General features: G+C 36.6%; 1 protein-coding gene across 3 annotated transcripts; it reads right to left on the reverse strand.

The window, feature by feature from the left end:
- Nucleotides 1–3,255: 3,255 nt before the first annotated feature.
- On the reverse strand, nt 3,256–21,745 carry ypel1 (yippee-like 1). Of its 3 annotated transcripts, none has more exons than XM_042753053.1 (5): nt 21,493–21,745; nt 16,511–16,798; nt 8,977–9,020; nt 7,122–7,230; nt 3,256–4,263 (listed from the first exon to the last, which is right to left on the reverse strand). In XM_042753053.1, exons 2-5 carry the CDS (start codon nt 16,625–16,627, stop codon nt 4,174–4,176), a joined length of 360 nt encoding a protein of 119 aa, XP_042608987.1. In that variant the 5' UTR covers nt 16,628–16,798; nt 21,493–21,745; the 3' UTR covers nt 3,256–4,173. The 3 variants fall into 3 exon arrangements, with proteins under 3 accessions (XP_042608987.1, XP_042608994.1, XP_042608983.1); XM_042753060.1 differs by lacking the exon at nt 21,493–21,745 and adding an exon at nt 21,058–21,239; XM_042753049.1 differs by lacking the exon at nt 21,493–21,745 and adding an exon at nt 20,073–20,320.
- Between the last annotated feature and the right edge of the window lie 88 nt (nt 21,746–21,833).

A 21,833-nucleotide genomic window follows, 5' to 3' on the forward strand; every position in this document is an offset into this window, starting at 1 on the left:
CTATCACATCAAATGTGAAAGGTTTCCAATAAGTGACATAACTATAATAACCCCACTGTACATATAGTTAACTGAAACTAAACCATTAAAAAAAAAAAAAATGTTATTTGAAAGTTTTATTTTATTTCAGCTAGTTGCCAGGGAAGTTCTTTTTTTCATTTAGTTTGTTGTTGTACTAAAATAACAAACTGGAGTAATTAGACATATTTAAACAAACTAATAAAAAATGACAAAAACACACGTACCAAAACTTTTCCAAAAGAAATTAAATGAAAATAGAAAATAGAAAAATAAAAACTAATTCAAAATGTTATTAAAAACTATAATAATGTTTAAATTATAATAAAATAACACTCGCTTACAGCAGTAATTTATTTAAAACTTAAATTGAAAAATCCACTAGGCTACATTCACCCATTGCATTTATAAACTTAATTTATGCTATTAGAATATTCCATGTTAAATGAAACTGAAGGTTTAATATTTAATAGCCTGCAAGATAAATACATTTAGAGCTTTGTGATATTAGATATTACAGCTACTATGTCAGCAATACTCCAGTGCCAATGGCAAGTGATAAAAGCATCTGCTAACGTTTCTGACAACACATGGCTTTCATGCCACAACTTTTGAATTTTAATCCAATGCGCACAGTGGGTGAGTGTCAAAAGACCAAAAACTGTCCAGTAAAGATGTTTGATCAACAGGAGAATAAAGTCCCATGACAGAAATGGATACAGACAAGTAGAAACGACTAGTAAACATAATGCAAAAACTGCTTTTTGATCATTTTTATGAAGCACAACTGAAGGATATGAGTGTTCTTGATTTTTTTTCATAAAGAAATATCCAACAAAACCATAATACCATTTAAGCTTTATTGTGATATCTGAATAGTTTGCAATACAGTGAAAACACACAAATGTGACTCTTCTTTACTAGGACGTAATGCAAAGCAATGTAATCAAGTAAAAAGAGGAAAAGAGGAGAAAGAAAAGAAAGAAAAAGGAAAGAATTAATGTATTAATTTTAAATACAACATGCTTTAGACCTTATATTTTAACAGTCCTAAGAAAATAACTCTGCAAACTTATACAATCGTTTCCTTTGCATACCACTGTTGCCTTAGACTAGATATCAGTTGATTTACAGCTCTAGAAAGGTTTGAATCCAGTGTCACCAAAAGAAATAGCAAAAAAGGGAAGTAAACAATCTTTTCTACAGCCAATATCAGAAACACTATAATATGTCGCTGCAAAAGACAAATCACATTTAAAAAAAAACGAACAAATATTAATTTCCCACTTGGTATTCAAAGAGGCCACAAACTCGATTTTTTGGTTTGACCAAGTGATTCAGTTTTCAGTAAAAAGGTTTCGGTTGAGCAATGTCTTTTTTTTTGGTTCACACTGACAGTGACACTGGCCTGGATCTAGTTCTGCTTCTGAAAGTCTTAGGGAAAGCTGTTTTTTGTAAAACTGTCTGGGTCAGTGTTTTTACTGTGAAATTTCGGCAGGTGAATCCAGCTCACCGCTGACCATAATGCTAAAACACGACCAGCAGACATTCTGCTATTAGACTCTCAACAGGAAACTAAATAAAATCAACTTTAATATAAAAAAAAAATACAAAGCTCATTACCATCAAGCTAAGAGAGCACACATCAAAACATGCTGTGAGACAGCAAAAGAAGTGTCATAAAGGAAACAGCACAGAGGAACTAGTGAACAACAGCAAAAACGGCTACAAATAAAGTGAGGGAAGTAAGGAGACAAACATACATGCATCCACACACTCTCTTTCTCACCATTCACACACATATATATAAAGCCAGAGATACAGTGAACAAAAGTGCTTCAAGTCGGGGAAGTAGAGAAACTAACCCAGTAGAAATATGTATAAAACCTTAAATATGTTACTTTATGTACAAAACTGTGTGAGAGGGACAATGTATTGTCTGTAACTCTGTTATCATCTTTCAAGTAAGATATTTCTACAACTATTTTGTTTGCATTGTCTTTGACAGATTCGAAGGTCACGTGACCGGACTGACCTTATTGGCGGCAAACGCTAACTGAGGGTTCGCCACTTATTCTATTATTGCCCGCCAATCCCACCCACCCTTAAGCATGACAAATCCTCAATATTTATCTGTATGATTCGATATATATATATATTTATAATTATATTCAATAAAAAAATCTACATTAAATGCCACTCTTTACCTCTACAGGAAGCAAGCTCCGCCCCCTCCCGTTCTATCTGCCCCGCCCCCTTTATATACTTTGCAGAATACAACCACTGTTTCGTAACATCTCTGGCTTTGACATAGAACTATGAAAAAATACTGGATTATATTATGCTTCGGTACAGACTTTTGAGTGGATAGAGGTTTGTTTCAAAGTATGTGTTGTTTTCGAGTTCGATACGAAACTTCTAATAGATGTGCTGGGTTCTCGGAGTCATGCGCAGCACAACACAACAGAGGGAGTTTTCTTTGCTTTTTTTTTCTTTTTTTTATCTTTTGAAGAGGCACAAGATTCATGCTGCTTAGAGGCAAAGATGTGGAGAAAAGCTACAAAAAAGAACGCATCCGCTCGCATGCACTCAGACAGTCCGGGTAAAGTGCAGAAGGTTTAAAGTGAAAGCTCCAGATTGCATTTATCTCTATTAGCAGCAAAAGAATCGAGTAACGCCACATTGAATGGTGTCCGACTGTAAAATTTGAGACCTGCTTCTGATGCAAGAATCCAATTGGACGAATTACGAGCGTAGCGAACAGGTCTGCCAGCCAGCGGAAGAAAGCGAAAGCAGCAGATTTTGTGTGTTTGAAATTAGAGGGAGATGATCAAGCCAGCAACCACCAACCCTTCAAATAATTCAAAGCATCTAATAAAAACATTCGATTATCATCATCAATGAAAAAAAGGCCATAACATGGACAGACTTTTGCCTCTAAACTCATGAACAAGGCCTCTGCAAAGTGCAAACAAAGTAACTGCATTCAAGTATGCCATAAACATAATGCGTAAAACACACTGAGCTCACATGCATGTGCATGTCCAAACATGTGGTTTAACACATAAATTACACATAGCAATGAACATAAACATGATTGTAATATCAACAACAATAGTTTTGTAAAATCTTGTCATCATTTGGCGTGAAGGGGGTGATAATGTAACGCAAACAATGTTCAGAGGACACTAGTTTCAGTTTTCCCCAATGTCCAGTGCATCCAAACAGCTGTCGCTTGTCTTGTTTTTTACTCTCGCCTATAGTACGGTTGCAAAAATGGAACCTGCCACGAATGCCAACTCAAAGACGCGTGTTTGTGTAATCTCACCAAAAGCACCAGAGACAACTAAAGCTCCTGTAGGGGTCAGACGCTACTGCTGTACCAGAGTGTCCCACGAATTGCACAGTGAAGTCATCCGAGGAAGAAAACATTTCGATTCGGAAATAAAATAGGTAAAACGCAAGGGAAATGCCATGCCACTGCAATGCTGAACGCCCACCCAAATCCCCCACCGCCCATCTGAAATATACTGCTACATAGCCTAACCCTGAAACCAACCCCGTCTCCTATAATGTATGTCAAGTGTGTCTGTCGCTACCCCAAAGTGAATGGAAAGACAATCAGAACGGGCTTTGATTCAGAGAAGGAGAAAATGCTAACCAGTAACATCAGTCCACCAGGAAGGACTCGAGATTCCTGTTGAAAAGAAAACGCACACTAAAACACACGCCTCCTGCTTATTCACGAAAAGAGAGGAGGATGTCAAATGAGAAAAGTGAGAATGGGTCTTCTGGATACTGTTAACAGCTTACAAGGAGCATTTACACACACCGAAACCAGTTAATGGGGCAGTCAAACAGGAAGGGAGAAGTTTCAGATCCCAAAGTGTTGACATGTCCATTTTGGAAGAAGGTCCTAGAGAGTTTTTCAGTGACTGTAGATGTCTTTGATTCTCTTTCAGTCACTCTGCCTTTGAGTTTTTTTGATGACCCAGTAGAGATGTCAGGATGTGTCATGGTCGACGGTGGCGTGTGTGTGCGCGCGCGTGTCTGTGCGTTTTTTGTTTCTATACGTGTGCGTGTGGTGGTGTCACTCGGCAAAGTCCACGACAGAGTAGCCCAAAGGTCACTGAGCGGAGAGGAAGTAGGTGAAGGTCACTCCCAGCCATTATCTTTGATCATGTGAGCCAGCTCGATGATGAACTTGCCTTCTTTGTATTTCTGACTGCTCTCAAACGCATGCTCCTGTAACAGAGACAAAAACACACGAAACGTTAGGACTGAAAAACATGCCGTTTTGACTACTGTAATAAATCAAACAATACTTCTGTCTACTTAAAGGGACTGTTTACCCAGAAATGAAAATCCTGTCATCATTTACTCACCTTCATGTCATTCCAAACCTAAAATACTTTGGTTAATCTTCAAAACACAAATTAACATATTTTAATGAAAGCTGAGCAGTTTCTGCACCTCCACTGAAAGCTTGGGTACCAAAAACTCCAAAAAATATCAGAAGATCCAAAAATGCATTTAAAAGAGTGGTTTAATCCAAAACATGTGGAGACATTTAGGCTTTTAAATCTGTTCTAGCGCTTGACACACACACACAAGCTTCTGTGTTTGCCATAATCAATGCACTTTATGTATGTGTTTGTCAATCTTTGACTGCATAAATTAAATTTGTTCATCATATAAGGCAATTGTATCTCTTCACAAGATTTGGATTAAACCACTCAATTCATATGGATCTGTTTTATGACCTTTTAGGGTCTACTGAATTTAAGTCACTTGGACTTTGAATGGAGGGACAAAAACCTCTCAGGCTTCTTTAAAAATATATTCATTTGTGTTTCAAAGATTAACCAAAGTCTCATGGGCTTGGAAAGACATGAAGGTGAGCAAATGAAGATTACATTTTTATTGCTTGGGTGAAATGTCCTTTTTAACACTCAAGAAAAAACAGGATTTATCTTGCTCTTAATTGAGTATAATATTGATATGCTCCCTCACCAGTATACCCAGACCATGTATTGAGGTTAAAATACAAAAATAGAAACTGCAATGTTTATATCACAACTGATATACTATCACACGACATATGACACATTTACATATGGCTTCTTTTTCTAGTATGGCTGCACAATTTGGGGGGAAAAATAGAATTGCAATTTTTCTGAACTAATGACTATAAAATATTAAATGACTGTAAAATGACTATAAAATAAACAATAATAATATTTTTTTACTGCTGCAATACTATTGCTGGAACTACATTGATACAAAGATGTTAACTAATCATAACAGAGGCCTTAAAAGTACAGTAGCCAAAACGGTCTGTTTAAAAAGGCCAGAAAGAGAGAAGAAAATATTTTTGGTCCAAGAAAGGGGGAAATAAAAAGCTATAAAATATAGAATATGAGCCTATGAATGTATTCTGGACAGGATAAGACTCCCCTGTTACACAATATAGCATGCTGAAATTATATAAAACTAGCTATTGCTTTATTATGGTCAGCTTAACTAAAGTCATTTTAACTGCTTTAGGCTGTCTGAATCTCCTCTCACACCTGTTCATTACTCATCTGACTCAAATCAGCCCACTAGAGCAGTGGTGTGTCATCGTGCCTCTGGTTATAAACCCTATACTGCCAGCTTCAACTCAGTTGGCTTGAAATAAGAGCTGTTACTGAGTGCTTCTCATCAGATGATTGTGAAAAGAGCTTCGAAAAACTGCTCTGTGATCAGTGTTTCAGAGTGGCTTGAATCTAAAGGCTCTGTGATCAAACATGTGGAGACCTGAAGATTAACAAGACTGAGTCATTAGTGTAAAATCCCTCTTAACCAATCCTGAGACACGATTAGAGTTCCAGTTTAATCGGGAAGAGAAACAACCACATAAAACCTCAATGCCTGCCATTTACAAAAACACACACAAACAATGCGACAGAGCATTCCTTTTACCATTAGCTTTATGAGAAAAGATGATTAGATTACAAAAAAAACTTATTAACACAAAACTACTGCTTTCTAAAGCAGAGAAACATTATACTTAGCTATTTTGTCCCATTTAACATGCAATTAGGTAAGTAAATTTGGACATGTTGGAATATATGGCAAACATATTTTGCATTTCTGAGTAGCTCATTACTGATCCAAGTGAACCTAAATCAATATTAAACAATATTTTGGAGTTGGTAAGATATTTTTTACGTTTTTGCCTCTTATGCATACCAAGGCTGCATTTAATTTAAATACATTATATATTAATACATATATTGTATTAATATATAATAATTTTAAATAACTCTTTTCTATTTGAATACATTTCAAAATGTAATTTATTTTTGTGATGGCAAATCTGAATTTTCAGCAGCCATTACTCCAGGGTTCAGTATCACAAAATCCATATCCACAATCCAGTTTAACATAATTGATATAGAAATATTTTACAAAATTATAAATTTCCTCATTGTCACTAATGCAATTAATGCAATGCATGCTTGCTGAATAAAAGTATTAGTTTCTTTAAAAAAATATTCATTTATTGTCTATTTCTGTACTTTCATGTATGATGAAATATATTCAAATATGAATGAAACCTTATTTCACATTACAGACCTGTTAAGCATTATTATGATGTAGTGTTTGTCTTAATGAATTATTAATGGAAGTTATTATACAGTAAAGTGTTATCAAAACTGATCTATTATTCAGTGTCTTCTGTTTGGATTGCGTATAAAAACATAACAGCATGAACACTTACACCATCAATGTGGGTCCTAATTGAGTGGTGAATAAAGACATATATAGAGCTAAATGTGTGCTGGACTGCAGTGAGAGGTCAGAGGATGTTAATTCTGGTCACTAGAGACCAGCGGAGTAACATGATATCAGTAGACAAAAATAAAGAAACACACACAGCTCAGATTAGCCAACTGCTGTCACTGGAACTGAAGAACAAGCACTCTGACAAGCACGAATCAGCAAAGTGTGACACCTCGAAACAAAACGCAGCTTGTCTTGCGATGCAAGGGAAAGACATTAAAGCTTTTAAAATAATAGTCTATAATTTGCATGGAATGGAAGGAGAGTTAACTTACGTATTTCCAGCCCAGAGTGGTTTTACAGTTTTCACAGTAGATGTCCGCCACAGCGTGTAAACCTGTTAGGAGAACCCTCTCTTCTGCTGGACCACAACCGACATTCACACTGCCAGAAAAGAGGTTAATCAATTGTCAAAATGATTATTCATAAGACAGATGAAGATGTTGGTAAATTGTTTAATTGATTGTTAATATGATTGTTGTTTTTTCTGATGTGTTTTGTGGGGGGGTTAGAGGAGGTGTTATTGCTGTCACTGGAAACATAGCCATAAGCAGCTGCGACTAGAATAGCTTTAAAAATTACATTGAATTTTCAACAGAAATCAACTGGCATAAAAACAGTGAGGACTACGCATAGGCTATTTTAGCATGTATGTTGTAAAATCATATACACTAAAAACAGCATTTGAGCATTACTTACAAATGATTTACACCAAATTTGTTCTGCTTCATCTTTAATGAGGCGCAAATTGTTAGTAATCCTACAAATTAGTAGCAAAGCAAAATGTTATTTAAATTAGCTGATGGGGACCAGATGCATTGCATAATGAGCTGTCTTTGATATAATGGTCAAAATGATTGAAATACATACTTTAATAAAAATCATAAATCTCACAACTACACACAATATCGTTCCAAAATTTGGGGTTGGTAAGATTTTTTTAATTACAAAGGCTGCATTTATCTGATAAATGTAGTGATATTATTAATATAGTGGATATTATTATATAGTGATATTATTAACAATTAAACTAACAGTTTTTTTGTATTGCGATATATTTTAAAATACAATTTATTCCTGTGATGCGAAGCTGAATTTTTAGCATGTATTCCTAGAGTCTTCAGTGTCACATTATCCTTCAGAAATCATTCTGATTTGTGCTCAAGATTATTGTCAATGGTGAAAACAAGTTGTAAAACAGTTTGTGCTGCTTAATATTTTTGTGCAAATAATGATATTTATTCTAGATTCTTTGATGAATGGAAAGTTCTAAAGAAACAGCATTTATTTAAAATTAAAATGTAACATTTAGAACACGATTATACCAGTATATGGTCACTTTTGATCAATTTAATGCATAATGGCTGAATACAAGTAGTAATTTCAAACACTAGCATATGATATTTGTAAATAATGTGACGTGCATCAGCAGGCTTTTCCAGTGGTAATGTGAAGGATCTAATTTAACTCATTTTGCATTAACACATTCTTTCATAAAGTCTGTATAGTCAATATTGTATAATATTTCAAGAGAAACTCTTAATGAAGGAATCCTTCTTGTGTTTACGTTTTTATATCTTTGCAATTGCAATGTTTAACACTCATGCACTACTGTGCATATCCTAAGGAATGTCACAGTTCGCTAACATGAACACATTTAACCTAGACTTCATCATCATAATATCTCACACACACCGGAGCACTAGCTTAAACACACTGGCAGCGCTATGCTTAAATATGATGAATCATCAACTCGCATCATTAGATAGCAGTGCTATGTTTAGGCCTACAGCTCTTGTAATATGCAAAACAGCTATTCCCATTCCTCTATGAGCCTCTGATAGATATATTAGGGATAATGTGCAGTCACCCGGTCATTATGACAAAATGAACTCCTTCAGGGTGATATATGACCCATCTGCCTTGGAATCTGTCTGGGTTTATTTTGCATAAACGACCAGGTACATAACCCATTTAAAACAAAATACCATTCAAAAGTTTGGGGGCGGTAAGATTTTTAATGTTTTGAAAGAAGTCTCTTCTGCTCACCAAGGGTGCATTTATTATATATAAATTAAATTATAAATTATTAAACTATAAATTATTTATGTGAATGAGATATATACTTACACTGAATTAAAGAGGTAAGCTCGTCCCTGGCTGCCTTGGAATGACTAGAGAGACAAAAAGAGAAATATAATATTATATATGAATGATAACTTTACAATCAAAGTTCTCCCACACTCACAGATACATCAGACCCGCACATGGTTTTCCATGAAAGAGGCATTAAAAGAGTGTGTGTGTGGGAGTTGTGGTCCTCTCTGTATGTTTGTCTATGTGCGTGTGAGTATGTAGAAAGTCTGTCTGAAACACACAAGCTCTGGTCACAGGCCAACATGTGTATTTCATAAATGAGTCTCTGCACATGTGTGTGCAAGTATGAAACAGTGTTTCTCTTTAGAATATGTATGTGTGTGTGGGTTTATGAGCCTCTACATAATAAGCTCCACACATTGAGCTGACTAGTGGAGAGTGAAGGAACAGAGGTGCTTTTATTCCTCTTCATAAAAATGGAGATAAAGCTGAACGCTGACACGAGGCACTTCTGCTGGGTTCCCATTCAGTGCTTAACGGGATTGTTCTCCCAAAATGAAAACTCATTTACTCATGTTGGTCCAAACCTGTATTGTTGGCTTTCTTCTGCGGAACAGATATATATATATGTATATATATTAGGACTGTTGACAGGGCAACAACTCCATTGTGCCCTAAAATTTAAGATATTGGTGCAAAAAAATGCCCCTGTGTGAGTTTTTGTCTCATATTTATATCATATAATAAGCAATATCACACGAGTAGCGAGAGCATCACAGGAGTGCTGTTCTTGTCACGAAGAAGACGAGTGCAAATGTGATTTTATACAACAGTTCAGTAAATAAGAAGTTATTATTGTGCTATATTTTAAACACATTATTCTGTGTTTTTGTTCAATTTTGCCAACGAAAATATTACCTATAAAGCTACAGCAGAACTGTTGTGCGTCTCCGAGCAACACAGCGCCGTTTAGTTTCTGAATTAATCCGCGTTTTGAACGAATCATGTGAACCGATGATTCAGTAACGTTAGCCCATAGTGAGAGCCGTTTACTGAATTCCTGAATGAATCAGCCGTTTGAACGAATCGACTCATAAAAACATTAACCGCCATCTGCTGTTAGTTTTAGTTTCTTCTTTAGAGTATCATTTCGTTATTTAAAAAAATACTAATAATAAAAATAAAAAACATTAAAGGGACAGTTCACCAAAAATAAACAAATAAATAAATTCTGTCATCATTTACTCACCCTTATGTTGTTTCAAACCTGAATGACTCACTTTCTTTTACACAACATAAAATAAGGTATTTAGAATAGCCTAATGTTGGTAACTAAGCTGTTTTGGTCACTAGTGACTTTCATTGCATTAAAAAATAATGAGATTATTCTCAAATTATCTTCTTTTATGTTCCATACTTTATGTTAGGCCATTGTAGCTTAAAGATTTAACATGATAATAGCTTTAAATTATCATTTGTGATTAATTAGATTTATTAATCGCAGCACCCTGTAATTAATAAGATTAAAAAATTTTATCGACTGACAGTCCTAATATATATATATATAATATATATATATATATATATATATATATATATATATATATATATATATATATATATATATAGTCTTAGATTTGAGAACAAAGCAAAATGTTTTTGAATGCAAGCTTTCAAAAAGAAAATAAACCTGTTAAATAAGCATATATTTGCATACTGAGACAAAGTTTAGAAGCAGAACATTTTAACAACTTTAACAACACTTCAAAACACTTCTGGTTTTTAGCGTATGAACAATAGTTAGTGACGCTTGCCTTAGCAAATAACACTAATAATGACACTCGGTCATGGTGAGAATACACAGAGGATACTGTGAAAAAATACACAAGAAAACTTAGTCATAAAACGTTGGTCTGTTTTTAGTAAAAGCACATTATAGTAGTAAGATGTGTGTAAAGGTTAGGCAGACATATTCATGGATGGAGCACTGAATGCTCTGACACACCAGCTAAAAATATGGATTGCCAAGAACTTGGGCAGTGCTTTTCAGATTAGGAAAGCTTTCTGGGAAAACTTAAACACAATCTCACCAATGCAGTTAATTATAAATGAATATTCAAACTATGCACATCTAGGATTTTTCTACAAATGCAATGCATGCTTGTTGTTGGTTAAGTGGCTGGATTTAGGCCAGTGTGCTCCTGGTAACCAGCTGTCATCCTCGGTCGCAAGAGCTGGGACGAGGCGAATCGGCTTTACTTTTCCACTGCCGATGACCCGAGTATAGCAACAAGCCTAATAAAGACTGTTAAAGCCCACAGCGGCTGTCTGCGCTCTTCTAAGAGGAGTGTCTAACCAGCTCGAGCTGAAGGCAAACGGGTAATTTTATAGGGACATTGACACAATGAAAGGCCCCCAACTGTGTCGTTTTACATTGTGGGACAAATAAATCTGGCTCTAGCTACAATGGTGGTATGTGCATAATGCACATGGGAATGAGAGGAGGGGCGAAAGCAGTGCATTTAGGAGGAAGAGAATGCATTTAAGCCAGATCAATGAGATTTAATTACAGATCTGCCTCCATTATTATGTTATCATTACAAAAGCCGTGCACGACAGTCCTGGGAAACATTCAGTGTAAATAAGTAAAGAGACACATTAGTGACACAAAATGTTTTTATGAAAGCTTCCGATTCAACTGGACATTTAGTATAAAGGTACTAAATTCAAGTTACTTTTTTGCAGCAAAAATTCCCTCAAATTTTTCCAAGTGATTGCTTACTTTAAGGTTTTTGACATGGCTTGAGGATATCTTGGTAAGTGTTGCTTGGTTTTCAACAACTGTAACCATAACAGCAGGCCACACAGAAGGGATCCCTGGGATTCGACAACTCTCTCATATTTGCCAGAGGGAACGTTTCTCTTTTAAAAAGATTAATGAACACTTTACCGTTTTTCCGCATGACAAGGGCCAAGGCTATTTAGGTTAACCCGCAGATGCAATGAAGTGTAGGTCAATTATTTAAATTGGCGGTTTAGACTGTGTGGCCTAATGCATAGAGTAAATGTTGTGTGCAAACTAAATGGTGAATACTATTACCTACAAAGCTGGAATAGCTTTCTACCAAATGCATGCACTTGTACTGGAACTGGTGGCCTGTTGCATTGCTTTATCATTTCATATGCCAGTCAGAAGATTTACGGCATCAATTCACTGATTCATGATCATGTCATAAACTTTGACCAGTATCATCCACACACTTCAAAGGATATTCAGTCCATAACAAAAACATCAAAGAACACACGTCTCTCAGGTCTTTATGCAAAATGTCTGAGATTCTTCCTGCAGCCAACACAGACTGATTTTGATTGCAAGCCTAAAACTTTCCACCTGGCCTAAAAACAAAACCATCCATTCTTCCCTGCCTCTTTTGCCTGTCTTTATTTATCTATGGGCTAAAGACTTACTCAGCACTGACTGGCTGACTTTCCTCCCTCTCTCACTGGTCTTAACGCTTCTGCTAATGTAACCTGAGATTACTGTTGTTAAAACAGAACAAGTGGGTCATTTACTGTTCCTATCAAAGGTACCTGGCACTGAGACAAACTGCAGTCAATGCCGGGTTTGTTCTAATTCTTTTCAATCATTACCTGATTGTGGGGAGCAGTTAAGAGGCACATCTGAGCAATGTATTATATAAGAGATTGCTATATAAGTCTATAAGACTTGTATAGTGCTATATAAGAATATAAGAGATTGCTTAATATCTTTATGTAGTAAAATACTACCCTCTCTGGAGCAGATGGGATGTCTGTCTGCAAGCCAGAGGGTGCTTGATGATGACTTACTGCAGCAAAACCTTAGCTTAGCCTTTCCACAATACTGTCCACATTCCGCCAGTGATCTTTGATGCTGATCCAAGAGTTCAGCATGCGAGTCCTGTTTTTTGTTGGCTAGCACCGTGCGTGCTAATCCTTTCTAATGTTGGCAGGTTTTTGACCGCATAATGCAAGATACCTTGATACCTCCTAGTTTCTGAAAGAATGCATTAGTAGGACGAGATGCATCCTTTCAGTGAAGGTTTCACCACAATTAATATGTATCAAGAATTATTGCATTATGAAAGATATCAACAAGAAGAATGATATCTAGCATGGCAAGTCCAGGCTTTTGTGGCCATGCTGGAAGAATGAAAGTATGTCATAATCAAATCGACCTGCTTTACCAGTTAAAACAAAAAAGCCACAAAACATTTTCCACTTTTGACCGCTAACAAAGGCCTTCATTCTGAAATAAAGTGGGTCATCTTTAAGGCACCATCTAAATGTCAGGATATGTAAGGAACATCTGTTAAGCTTTTCATGGTTTAAATGTCTATTCTCGCCCTTAAAATCTCCTCGCAGATAACATCGCAGAAACAATGTACCCTTCATAATATACGATCTGCCAATGAGCAGGGCCATTTGTTAATGAAATGAAGATGCGTGCCATGAAAAGAGCCCTTAGGTTTGCAGTAGCTACAGGAGAAAGGCGCTGGACCCAATGAAATAATCAGCTTAGAGGTAATTCTTGGCGCTGAGGAGATGAGACGGAGAAGGGAAGTTGCAGGAGAGCCCATACACCTCCCTAGAGCATGTGGTGTTTTTCAAGCGCTAAGAGCATTAATGCTTTTATTTGAACACACAAACAATCCTGTCCGAGTGCGCCATGGCTGAACGAAAAGAGACTTTCTGAAAGATTGTGGAGGATAAACGCACTGGAGCATGAGCTAAAGCCCATTCAAATAAATTTTATTTTGCTTACTGTGAAATTACATTCTTTGTCATGAAGTTTGGTCTACCTTCATGTCCAGAAGAGAGAGTTTAACTGGCAAGGTTTCATACAGACAGGCAATTAATATGAGTCTAAAGAGGGCATGATATTACTGCTGCTCTCCACAGATCTTATTTTAGATCCTGTTTGTATTTAGATACAGATGGCAATGCATCATCATTACGTGTCAACAAGCCATAACTTGGCGGTAATGATATTTGTAAATTTTTTCAGATTTTAGAGATACGAAAATATATCAGTTAATACAAGAGACAGAGTATTCAATTAACAGAAGTGCATTATTCAGCCTCATATCACTGCCAAAATCTATAGTCATGCCAATACATAGTATACATTTTCTGTTTTAAAATATAATTTTAGTACATTTTAAGAAAAACATTTTTTTAATAAATGTACAATTTAAAAAAATAAAAAAATAAATGTGAATAATAAATACAGCAATATACATATAATAACATTATATTTGTATTTTGATATAAAAGATAAATATATAATAATATATTCTGATAAGTAAAAAATATGAAAAAGTGTAAACAGTAATTTAAGCTTATGATTTTGTTTTGGTGTGGGTTTGTGTTGGTGTTGGGGTTTAATTTTTATTTTTATTTTAAAGCATACACTTAAGCACAGGTTTGGATTTATGTGTGTATGTTTTGGGTGGAGTACTTTTAGCCTTGACCTGTTTGAGGCCACTGTCATCTTTATACAATACCACTATAAAGAATTGCACCATTGCATATCTACATAATCTATGACCTTAAAATAAGAACAACAAAAGTCTCTAAACACGTAATGGAAATACAAGTTAATCAACATTCCATTTCTAAGGTCAACATAATCCATAAAACGATGCTGGGTCACCAAGAGGACATGTTAAACAGCTTCATATTTATGACCCATAAAGCAGCTATGTGACGTGGCTTCTTACTGTATGTGAGAATTTTAATTAGGTTCATGTTCCTTCACTATAAAAATGAGGAAGCTAATCTACCTAACTGGGACCGGATTCATGAAAATCTTCTTAAGAAAATGTTTTAGAACTTCTTAAGAATATCTCATTAGAATTTCACTTTGGAACATTCTTACAAACTAAAAAAAAAAAAACTTATCTACTTCCTTAAGTACACCTTTTTTTTTTAATGACAGGTGTTATTTGATTGCATGGCTGCTCTTGCTGAAGATTTGCTGATCAACTAAGAAAGCCTGTCTTTTTGTACTGCCTTGCAGATTACTGTAATAATCATAAAAAGAGTGTTGTTGTAATTAAGAAATGAAAAATAAAGTCCCTGTTCGACAGAATTACGAATTTTACAGTCATCACACATCATCATGACTGATCATTGTTTACATAATGGATCACTGGTGTCACTTTTGTGTACTTGTGCACATTGCGAGTTCAAGTGATATATGTGTAGCTAGTGTTATGTTCTAATAAATGTAACAGCCCAATAAAATCATTAAGCATCTTACCGTTGGGGAGAATATCCCCAACTTTTAAGACAGGCTGAAGGTTATCCAAACTTTAAAGGTCAATACACACTGTTCCAACAAACAATGCACAATGGTAACAGACTTGATCGTTGTTTTTTTTTTGGATCAGTTTGTTACACCTGTTGGCTCGTGTTGGCATTGGTCATGCTTGCTTGCTTTTGCCACTGAACTTGTTGAAATGACATTCGTTTTTTGGAATATCTGAGAAGTAACATGCTGCGATCTGTCGATGGTAGCTATTGGTCGACGTCAGTTGCTGCGGTGTGAAATAGCCTGAAGAGATTTTTAAGGATTTCCTTTTCAAGCATTCAAATTCTAATTCAAAGTATTTTCTTTAGAACAATCTTAAGATAAGAACATTCTTAAGAAATGTTTTTGTAAATCTTGAAAAAAAAAATCTAAACTTAGAATAAGAAGGAAATTGCAGTTACCAAGAATTTAATTCTTAAGAATGTTTTGTGAATCTGGCCCCTGAAGACTAATTTTCAAATTCCTTTGTCCTGGAAAACAAGAAATTAACAACCAGCGTTTAGACAGGTTAACCAAACCACTTGCTTTCAGATCTTGTCTGAACTACAAAAGGGTTTCGACTGATCCTGACAGGTGCTGTGCATACTGGGAAATGGATCATCTCTTGTAGTAGTGTTAACAGCTTAGCCATCTGGGAGAGTGGAACGTGCCTCCTGTGTGAACATATCCTGTTATATCCAACAAACAAGATTCAAAGTGTCTACTGTGGTATCACAGTACACCATAAACAAGACGGTACTGTAGTTAAGCTGGTAAACCTATTATGGGTGCCATCAGGAGACACAATAAAAGTCCAGTCGCAGAGATGTGACTTATAGCATGTTGCAAGGAAAAATGTTATATAGTTTTACTTATATATAGTAATATGTTATAGCTTTATATATATATATATATATACACACACACACACACATATATATATATATATATACACATACACACACATTATATATACATTCATTTTATATATATACACATACTTACATTTTACATGCACACATATGTATGTAATAGAATAATAAATTAATAATAATAATAGTTAGATATCTAATATATATTTTAAATTAAAAAGAAAAGAAAAAAGCTACAGTACTTTGAAAGCAGCTAAAGTATGGTGACAGTACTGAATAATGTAGTTAAGTTGGTAGTATGGCTACTTTTAATTAGTTACACCCCAACACTGTTTATGAGTCCATTAGAGTCTCCACTGACCTTTGAGATGAGCTCATCGTGATTGGCGAGATGTGCCCGGCAGTGGATGCAGCTGTAGGTTCGGTGACAGTTGGGCAGGTAAGCCTGGAAGGTCTTGGACTTTGTCATTTTTACCATCTCACAGTCGTGGTGCTCCTCACTGGGTTCCTCTGGGCTGGCGCTAGATGAGTAGCAGCTCTGCTGAACTTGCTGACATAAGAAGCACTGGAAGATGCAAGCAAAAGCCGTCGTTGTTGTGAAGTGGAAGTGTGGCACGCTCCACACAGACACCACAGGAGAAAATACAACCTGTAAATAAAAGGAAAAAGGAAGATGGGGAAGGCCATTACTTTTTGGAGTAAACATACTCTATCCTACCAAACTATAAAAGACAGGCTGAAAAAACAGTTCACCCAAAAATGAAAAGTCTTACATCCTTTACTCATCCTCATGCTCTTCCAAAACCATATGTCTTTCTTGAGTTTATTTTATTTATTTTTTTTTTTAAATGAAACACAAAAGGAGAAATTACACTAGTCACGTTTCCATGCAATCATCATAAACACGAGCATTCAAACTTAAAAAAAAACATACATAAGTATGATAACATTTCTCATGGAAATTGCATGGAAAAACAAACCATTGAATGAGGACATTTTCCATATTTTATGTTGAACCTACATTTGCATTTATGCATTTAGCAGATACTTTTATCTAAAAAGACTTACGCTGGATTCGAGGTATACAATTTTAATTCAGTGTATTTCCTGGGGATTAAATCCATGACCTTGGTGTTGCTAGGGCCATGCTCGAGAACCATTTCTTTAGCATGAAAAATTAGTCCTAGAATTGCAAAAATACTTAGCAAATGAGCAGCTGAAATCAGATAAAAGCGAAAGAAAACAATCATTTCCTCTTCACCCGTGACAGCTTAAGCCTGAGCAGTCTGTGAGGCATTGTGTGTCTGATGAAGTGTGAATAACAATGATTTTCCCTCCAGTGAATACCACATATTTAAGATTCACTTTTAGCCAATAATGTCACTTTTAAGTTGAAAGTGAAAGTGAAAGTCTGTTTCAGCAAGTATGTCATAACAATTTGCAGCTGTCCATTTAACCCATCCGAAGTGCAGTCAGCAGTGACACACCACAGCATAAGATCCACCCGGAGCAGTGGGCAGCAAATCCATGCTGCGGCGCCCGGGAAGCAGTTGGGGTTTCAGTGCCTTGCTCAAGGGCAAACTAAAGTCATGGTATTGAGGGTGGAGAGAGCGCTGTAAATTCACTCCCCCCACCCAACAATTCCTGCCGGCCCGAGACTCGAACTCACAACCCTTCGATTGGGAGTCCGACTCTCTAACCATTAGGCCACGACTTCCCCAGCATGTCAAAAAACTGCAGCTAGTTCCCCTGTGCACCCAGAGCACCAAGCTAAGATTTATTGGCACTGAGGGAAATCCAGTGTCTATTAGAGGATGACATTCAAATCAACTTGGTTAACCAGGCCAGACTGCCCCTTTATTACAGAGCCAAAATATTACTAATGCAGTAATTACTTACGGCTGCACTTATTTCAGTGGATTTTAGCAACTGGCCATCGTTTGACTTTCATACTGTAACATATTACCATGTGATACCACTGTACCATGGTACTTTTTCAGGAACATGATTCTAAGTTATTTTAACACTTGTAGATGAATGCTGCTTGCGGCACTGGTAGATTTTAATATGTGCTTTGCTAACTGCCATCCGTTTTTGGCATTCGTCTTTTCATAGTTCACATGCTGTTCGCACAGACAATCAGAAAATAACAGGAAACCCTGTATAATGCCCTAATGAGGGGGCAACAACACTGTTTGCAATAGAAAAATACAGACAAACTTCCGCAATAGCACAGGAAGCTCCAACCATGCAGTCCAACAAAACGCGCGAGCTCTGCTCCTGTGGCGCCAAGTGTTGCCAGATCTTGCCAAAACAAGCAACATGCTCTGACTAACCTAATATAACCAAATAAGCATGAGGAAGCAACCCCATGTTGCTTTTCATTTGCGTTAAACAGACATAAACAATGTAAAATTAATCCCGATGCTAAAAAAGTCTGTATATCCTCCTCCACAAATAATTAAGACGGTTTACATATTACAACGGACCAGCTAAATCTCTCTCTTATTCACACACGTGAAAGGGGGATTCTGAGAAAAGCAGAAACAAGGAATGAAAGGAATTGGGCTACTGCTTTTAATAATTCCATAATATACTGTGGTGCGCACAGCAGGTAGGAATATTCGACATCTGCTATTAGTAGATCATAATTCATTGTGCTGTAAATATCAAGCTCTTGGCAGTCAAATATGCGACTGTATTGATATAACTGTTATTAATAAGCCCTCAAAACTACCCCGATTATAAGCGACTACGTAAACACACAAAGCACGACGTCGCGTATAATACAAGGAGATGGCAACACGGTCGCGCGTTCACGAAGGCAACTAGAGCTCGCGCAGCGCGCGATGTGGCACGCGTCTCGGTGGAAATGAGAACTTGTTTACCTGTAAACATCTTATCTGTGGATATTCAATATGTATGATTTTTTGCAGATATATGCAGAACGTGCAAACATAAAAGGTCGAGATTATTACCCACATTTAATGTTTGTAGCACGAATTATATTGTAAACAAAAATAACAACATGCTCGCGACAAGTCAAGCGTGCTTTCATGAAGATAAGTTGATTTTGTAACCACAAACATTGTGAAATTAATGAACATTTTTATAACTGTTTAATCGGTTAAACAGCTAATTCAATTAATGGGAACAAAAAAGCGTTAAAGTCATAAAAGAAGACTCGAGGACGGTGAATCTGAAGATCAACAGCAGACAAAGGAGGTTCATGAGCGCGTTAACCTGAGAGGATAAGGCTAATCATGAGCATTATGGCTTAAGAAAAACAATAATAGCTATAACAAATCTTGCCATTTAAGAGCTCGAATGGCCAGGTTAAGCTCCTAATCACTTATAGAATAACAATAAGCGATCATGTATTACGTAGCACACTTATTCGGCGTAAACATTCATTTGTTTTGTTTTACTTCCCTGCAAAGTGACAATAAACTAAAGCAAGGTCTTCATTAAAGCAATTCAACGAGCCAACAATAGGCTACCAGTTACAAAAGGTGCAAATTGATTGTTGTCAGCGGGATCTTTAGAGAAAACAACAAAGAAACTCTACGACCAACGTGGAAACAAAACAAAGACTCGTGCACTGTGACAAAACCAGGAAGCGCTGAGTGACAGAGACAGAATTTGAGACTCGATATCTGCAAACACCAATGCCAACGGTAAATTGTATGATTCGTGCCATCTAAATACCATATTTGAGTTTTTATTCCGTATAATTAACTTATAAATCGCGTGCATGCATCCAGCTCCACATTTTTCTTCCACTGACAGACCAGAGGTTTAGAAAGCAATGGTTTTGAGCTTGTGTTATATTAACTAACAAGCGTTCTACAACAATAATCATATTTTAACGTATCAAATATATGAGTCTCTAAGCTTGAAATGAACGTAAAGTCTCAACTCACCACCTGAACTGGATCTCAGTGCGAAGTTTGGCATTGATTTTCTATAGGGAAGCTGAATTTTTTTTTTTCTCCGGAGTATACTTTGTGATATTTTTATTTATTTAGTTTCGGTTGTCTTGTCTCGGTGCAAATTCCGTCTGAGACCTCAAACTGAGACTATCTGATAGTTTTGTGTGTCGGTTAGTCTGTACATTTCTCTAGTCTTTGTTGCACTCTTTGTGTTTGTGATAGACTTGCTGGCTGCTTTGTGAGTGGGCGGGGCGTCGCATTACTGACGCGTGAAGCATCCAATATATTAGGCGGGGGGCGGGGCTACCAGCCAAGCGAAAATAATCCCGGATGTGTAAATAAATACAAACTGTAACTTAACGATTACATAGGTTGAGACAGGGTTGAGATGATGACTTCATCGGATTCGTGTTTTGCATTATGTTCCCTACAAGAGCTACATGCATAAGGAATAATAAACCTACGAGGTGAAAAGGACAGAAATTTAGATTTTAAAAATGATTTAGTAGTAAAAAAATATACAGTTTAGTATTTGTTAAATAGTTGAATGTCTTGCATTATAATCTGTAGTTATTAGAATCCTATAGCTACTTTCAGCCATATAATGTCACTGATTCCTTATTATAATACATCCACAAATACCACATGCAAATCTTGCAAACACATAAAGACAGAGTCATTTTTGAGCAATATTGTTCTAAAATAGGGGTGGGTTTCACAGCCTGACAGCACTGGAGAAATGGCCCCATCTTTATGCGTCAGAGAGCATCTGCTACGCCTTATAAATAATAAGTGAAGAGACTGCCTAAAATAAATGATGGTCACAAAAAAGCCAACCCAGAATTTTAGTATCTGTGCGCAACTATAACGTCAGATGCAATGCAAACCGTTAAAACTTCCTGTAGTCTACAATGACATGAATGCCATTGTCATCATATTCGTTGACAGTTCAAAGATAAATAGCCTAACTAATTACCTATTGGCACAGACAGACAGACGCAGTGTTCCGACGATAATCAATACTGATCAGTAGTTTCAAAAGCGAACAGGAGGGCGTGAAGTCTTCGTCTAAATAATCAGGAAGCCTGTCGCGTCGCCACCACTGTCCTGATGATGTCATATGTTTTCATTCTGCGTCCCGTTTTATAACTCCGCACCACGGTGACCCACAGTAAAGCTTTTCACACGGACACAACACAGTTATTACCGAGCTCACATGATAAAATAAAACTAAAGACCGTTGTGCTTGACCTGCTGCCTGACGTATCATTTAAAAACACAGCACACCAATGTGACCTTCGCTGAGGCAGTGCTCTTAAAGCAACTCACACACTGGGTGTTCTGCATAGAAAAATATGATCACATCTGAAAAGAAAGCATGGCAAATGTTGCACGATGCAGAATGCAATACCTTTTGGCTGGAAGTGGATCAGTTGTTGTCCCCACTGCAGGGTTTCTCATTTAGGAGCGCTGCTGCGTCCGCGTGTCACGACGGTCCAAGACGATGCTGCTGTTGTTGTTGTTGTTGTTGTTCAGAGTCTACTGTTCATAGTTCTTCCGCCGTGACACACTCTTCTCTGCGGATTTTTTTTTTTCTTTATTTATTTTTTATTTTTTTGAATGAGACCGTGATGCGGTCACGTACGAGGCGTAGGTCGCTATTAGTGTGCGCTCCACGCTCACAAACATCTACATCTGTCCTGTCTTCATTCACAAATATCTCACACGCTACCTAACTTTTTAAAAAGAAAC

The sequence above is a fragment of the Cyprinus carpio genome, chromosome A5 (genome assembly GCF_018340385.1).
Source record: "Cyprinus carpio isolate SPL01 chromosome A5, ASM1834038v1, whole genome shotgun sequence".
Lineage (NCBI taxonomy): Eukaryota > Metazoa > Chordata > Actinopteri > Cypriniformes > Cyprinidae > Cyprinus > Cyprinus carpio.